This window comes from Rhinopithecus bieti, unplaced genomic scaffold (assembly GCF_001698545.2).
Source record: "Rhinopithecus bieti isolate Rb0 unplaced genomic scaffold, ASM169854v2 scaffold_10657, whole genome shotgun sequence".
In the NCBI taxonomy this organism is placed as follows: domain Eukaryota; kingdom Metazoa; phylum Chordata; class Mammalia; order Primates; family Cercopithecidae; genus Rhinopithecus; species Rhinopithecus bieti.
Window position 1 is genome coordinate 914,190 of NW_016806691.1, and position 6,000 is coordinate 920,189.

A 6,000-nucleotide genomic window follows, 5' to 3' on the forward strand; every position below is an offset into this window, starting at 1 on the left:
GTGATCCACCTGCCTCGGCCTCCCAAAGTGCTGGGATTACAGCGTGAGCAGCCCCACCTGGCCTGAGCATTGCTTTTTTAATCAGAAAAGTGTAAAAGTAATAAAAATATTTCCATTAAAACCAGAACTTTTCTGAGGCTGTAATTGTATTAGATTAGGTTGTTTTGGAATAGTTTATATCAGCAAACCCAAACTGTTCATCTGCACAATTCATAGCTGCCCTCATGGGTGCCTTCTCTGAAAATCTCTTGTCAGTCCGTATTGAATTCAATATTTAAAACAAACAGAAACATCATAAAGGGTAAGGGGCAGGGAGAGGAAAGTCTGGTGCCTAGAAACATGAAATAACAAACTAAGATGTAAAACACTGATTCATATACAAATGGTGAATTCCAAGTGCTCTGCTACCAACTTGGGGGGGGGGCACCTTAAACATTGTTCAGGAAGATGAATCATATATTGTGATAACTTAATGCTTTAAGTTTAAATATATTTCATAAGTTTTACCAAACTGATGTGTTATTTTCTATAGATTTCCAGCACCTATCTAGAGAGCAATTGGCCTATACGGGTGAGTTGTTACTTTGTTGGTGTTAACTTTTGTTGGCTAGCATTTGCTGCAAGAGGCATTCTGGGAAGAGCCCTTCAGTGGGTGTATTGAGAAAAATAAAACACTTGATCTATTGTAACATTGCTAGTATATTAACATCTATAATTTTGTCAGCTATAACTGAATATTTGGATTTTAAAATATTTAATTAGCAAACATTTATTAATAGTCTATTTGCCTGACACAATACTAAGCTCTTTATGCCTAATAAAGTATATAGGTTTACAAGGAAAAGTTCTTATTTTTTTTTTTCAAACAGTTTTCAGCTATTGATAAGCTTGGACAGAATATTGCTGTGGTTGGCAAGTTTGGTTTTGCACATTACTCTTTACTCACCAAAAAATGGAAACTTTTTGGAAACATTACCCAGGTTAGTCTTTTTTGAGATTAAAAACCTATTTCCCAAAGTGTAAGAGAACTACAATATGAAATAGCTATAAAGTTTATCACTAAGTAATTCTGGTTACTTATTAAAAATAAGGAAAATCAGATATTAAAAAGTGATATTGAATAATGTCTAAGATTTGATTCTGATAAAATACTTGCTATTTTATAAAGGATCTTGTGTTGAAATAGTTGGTTTATTTTTAATTCTTGTTAAGATCGGTAACTATAATTCTTTAGCCTAAGGATTTATTCTTACATTCCACCTTGAGTTTATCTAATGTGATCAGAATAGATTTCCACAGAATTTGAGATCATTCCCTGCCTGTTCTGTGTGTGATGCATATGGGATAGTGAGCGTATGTGTGTGTGTGTGTGTGTGTATGTGTATACGTATGTACATACATGCATGCAGTTGGAAGAGAAGGAAATCAATACTTGTTAAGTGCCTATTGTGTGTTAGGCATTTTAAGGCACTTTCATATATGTTACCTTACTCATCTGCATAGCAACCCAATGAAGGCACTACTGTTACTCATCTTTCAATGTAAACACACACACACACACACACAAAACTAGGATTCAATTACTCATCTGATAAGTGATTAAGCCAGAATTTATACCAAGCCCTATTGGGGGTTGGAATGATGATGCTATATAACACGCAGTTATTTTTAATGGTATATTTGCCTTCTTAAAGAAATATTTATTTTTATAAACAGGATATGGATCATTATTAATAAAGGCTCTAGAGTTATCACTGGAGAGGGAGAGTAGAACAGAATAATTTGATCTTTGGCTGGGCGCGGTGGCTCACGCCTGTAATCCCAGCACTTTGGGAGGCTGAAGCGGGCAGATCACTTGAGGCCAGGAGTCCAAGACCAGCCTGGCCAACATGGTGAAATCCCGTCCTTACAAAATATACAAAAATTAGCTAGGTGTGTTGGTGCATGCTTGTAATCCCAGCTACTTGGGATGCGGCTGAGACATGAGAATTGCTTGAACCCAGGAGGCAGAGGTTGCAGGGAGCTGAGATTGAGCCACTACACGCCAGCGTGGGTGACAGAGTGAGACTGTCTCAAAAAAAAATAATTTAAGCTTTGGGTAAGAATTTTTATAAATATATTACTTTGTTACAATTTCTGGTAGCATAAGGTAAATTTTTAAAAATTTTTTATTTTAAGGAGCAAAATATGATCGTGACAGGTGGCTTAGCCTGGTGGAATGATTTTATGGTCCTTGCATGTTATAACATAAATGACCGTCAAGAAGAGGTACGTTTTTTTCTCTCAGAAATAACAGATTTTTATATTTTAAAGCTATTAAGCATGATTTAATTTTATATAGAAAATAGTCTATTCAAAATTGAACAAAACATTTTATCTTTTAATAAAAAATGTAGCTTCTTTTAGCTAGTGGGATTTTCTTTTCAGGTTACTACTTTAAAAAATTTTTAAGTGACAACTGAGACTTCTAAGATAACCTTTTCTAAAGATTTTAGCTGTCAGACATTCTCTATGGAGTTTGAAAATAAAGAGTTAAAAGCAAAAAATTTCATGATATAAGAACAGCTGTCCTCAGAGATAGATTTATTTAGTTACTGATTTACAGTAACCCCTCCTTAACTATGGGGGATACATTCCAAGACCATCACTGGATGCCTGAAACTGTTAATAGTACTGAACCCTATATAGCACTACCTTTTTTTCCCATACATACATACCTATGATAAAGTTTAATTTGTAAGAGATTAATAATGACTAATAATAAAACAATTATGACAGTATATTGTAATAAAAGTTATATGAATGTGGTCTCTCAGAATATCTTAGTATACTCTACTCACCTATTTTCAGACCATGGTTGACTGTATATAACTGAAACTGTGGCGAGCAAAACCATGGATAAGGGAGACTACTATATCTGGTTTTTTGTTTGTTTCGAGAAACTGCTGGTCTCATGATGTATCGGGTCTAAATCTGCAGGTCTAGACCAGGTGCAGTGGCTCACGCCTGTAATCCAAGCACTTTGGGAGGCTGAGGAGGGTAGATCACCTGAGGTCAGGAGTTCAAGACCAGCCTGGCCAACATTGTGAAACCCCGTCTCTACTGAAAATGCAAAAATTAGCCGGGCGTGGTGGCACACCCCTGTAATCCCAGCTACTTGGGAGGCTGAGGTGGCAGAATTGCTTGAACCCAGAAGGCGGAAGGTGCAGTGAGCTGAGATCATGCCACTGCATTCCAGCCTGGGCAACAGAGTGAGACCCCGCCTTTAAATAAATAAATAAATAAATAAATAAAGCAGGTCTAACAGGAATATTTTATATTAGTACATTCAGTTTTGATCACTTCATTCTTTGCTTATTCATAGAATGAGCCTAGTCTGCAAAAATATATAAGCATAATCCATTTATTGTTAAAGCTTAGATAGTTCTTTTAACTCCTGTTACTAAAAAAAAAAAAAAAAAAAAAAAAAAAAAAAACAGCATGTTTAAAGTATTTGGTCATCCCTAGTAGTTATCTTGTTTTTATAATTTTCTTTATTTTTGTTTTCTTCAGCTTAGAGTATACTTGCGAACATCAAATCTGGACAATGCCTTTGCTCATGTCACCAAAGCACAAGCAGAAACATTACTGCTTAGTGTCTTCCAGGACATGGTAATAGTATTTAGAGCAGACTGTTCAATATGCCTTTACAGTATTGAAAGAAAATCTGATGGGTAAGTATCTGGCATATGAGAAGTCACTTTTTGCTCCTATTTATCACGTTTTTCTTTTGTAGTTTTATTTTCTCAAAACAGTTATTCCACTTTTATATTCAACCTCGTTTTGTTAGAAGTAAAAAAAGCAAGTTTTAATTAGTGATATTGATATAATAGCTAAGAAAAAAGAAATATCCTACACTAACTTCTTTAGCTTATCTTCCTGGAGTCATTTGAAAAAAAAATCTAGTTTGGGATGAGGTTAAACCCTTAGATACTAAATTTTTTTCACAACCTTGAAAATAAATGGTTACTGACTCTCCTAGTACTCCCGATACTTGGTGGGAATTTGAAGGAGTTCCACAACTTTAAGACTGTAGGAAGCATGTTCTTAGCAAACTGACTTATATTTCCACTGAGCTAGATGGCTATAGTCTGGGGCAGAAAAAAAATCAGCAGTGTTGTTGCTGCTGCATGTTGCCTTATATTTGTGTTGGCATCTGGTCTACTTGCAACATATTTAGACCACACCTCTTGAGTTCTCTTTTTGTTCTCAGAGGTTAATAGAAGTATGTATTTACTGAAACAGCACAGTGATTGAGGAGTAATGCAAGATAAAAATTAAGACATCTCACTAGCCTCAGTGATTGAACCGTCATTCTTTCTCAATCAACTAGTTTTTCCAGTTAAATATTTGTATTCTTACAGCTTCTTCCCTAGTTTTCGTCTTCCCTCCTATTTGTTACTCCCTTTCTTTCTCTCTCATCCCCATGTATGTTCCCTGGTTCCCCTCAACCTTGCCAACTTCCTGATCGAAGGATATATGGGGAGAAGATGATAGGTAGAAGACATCTGAGTCTTCCATAAGCATGAAGTCTAATACCATTACTAGTGGAAAAGAAAGAAAATCTTGTTAGCATTGTTGTTGTTTTGTTTTTACAGTCCAAATACTACTGCTGGTATTCAAGTTCTTCAGGAGGTTTCCATGTCACGCTACATTCCTCATCCTTTCCTGGTAGTATCTGTCACTCTGACATCAGTGAGTACAGAGAATGGAATCACCTTGAAAATGCCACAGCAGGTACCATTCCATTATCAAAGCTCTTTGGAGTTTACGTCTCAGTTTTTGGTATTCGAGTCCATATTAGGCACTATTTGTTCAGCAAATAAATACTAAGTGTCTAAAATGTACCTTATATGAGGATGCTGGGTTGCAGTGGCAAATTAAAAAGACATGCTTTCTGCTCAGGCATTAAATAAATAATTACATACATAATGAATTGTTCCTGTTATGTGTACCAAAAAGTAGTATACATTACTGTGAGAGCATATAACAAAAACCTATTATAATCTGAATAATCAGAGATTTCTGTATCATTTAAATTAAAACCAGAAGAATAAGTAGAGTTTATCTAAGTTAAAAGGGGATGGATTTTCAGGTGGAAGGAACGGTAGTGCAGAGGCCCATAGACAAGAGAGAACATGACACACTCAGGGAATTGGAAGAATTTGACAGTGACTGGGACATGGAAATTGAAAGAGGATATAAGTCTTGTAGATAATATTGATAATTTTAGACTTTAAAGTGTTTTAAGGTAGATATTATTAGATCTAACCTTTAGTAAGACAAAACTACTGTAGGGAGAGCAACTGGGAGGTCATTGTAATGATCTAGGTCAGTGGTGTTCGTAGTCTGAACTTGGGCAGTGAAAAAGGATACGGAAAGAAGTAGAATTGAGTATAGAATAGGAGGGGCTTTATAATTAGTTAATTATGAGGAAAGAGAAAGTATAATCCCATAGTTTCTGGGTAAAGTAACACAGCAGTAGGGTGACCAGGACCCACGTTGCATAACTTCCTATTTCAGTGGTTTGTAAACTTTGTGTCAACTGGGAACTTATTGTCAGAGGAAAATTCTATGTAGATTTATTTGTCATCCCTGTCTGCCCAGTCTGACTTTTACTTCCTATCGAGGCACTTCTCTCAAACCTCAACACTCCATAAAATAATTAGAAAACCGTGCAGTAGATTATCCAGTTATGGGGAATGTAATATTACGTATATGAATCTAAAATCGATTTTGTTACATTTTATTTCAGTTCTCTATTCTTTGTAATAAGACATTGTAAAAGCTACTCCTTCTTCCACATAATGACCCCTAAAATATTTGCAGATAGTTATCATTCCTTGGCTTCTCCTTCTCTCCTCAAACCTCTCTATCTTCTTGTCTGCATGCTAAATACTTCCATATCTCCAACTATTTCATGTGATGTTTGTTCTAGACCCCTTAACCCACTTGGTCCCC

General features: G+C 35.7%; 1 protein-coding gene across 4 annotated transcripts in view; it reads left to right on the forward strand.

Annotated features, from left to right (window-relative positions):
- The window catches only part of RIC1 (RIC1 partner of RAB6A GEF complex), a 147,684-nt gene that overhangs the window by 121,574 nt on the left and 20,110 nt on the right, over positions 1-6,000 (forward strand). For all 4 annotated transcript variants that reach the window (XM_017877436.1, XM_017877435.1, XM_017877438.1 and 1 more), the window contains 5 exons: positions 533-571; positions 870-980; positions 2,179-2,268; positions 3,553-3,713; positions 4,638-4,776. In XM_017877436.1, coding sequence (XP_017732925.1) covers positions 533-571; positions 870-980; positions 2,179-2,268; positions 3,553-3,713; positions 4,638-4,776 — 540 coding nt within the window. The remainder of the gene's footprint in view (positions 1-532; positions 572-869; positions 981-2,178; positions 2,269-3,552; positions 3,714-4,637; positions 4,777-6,000) is intronic.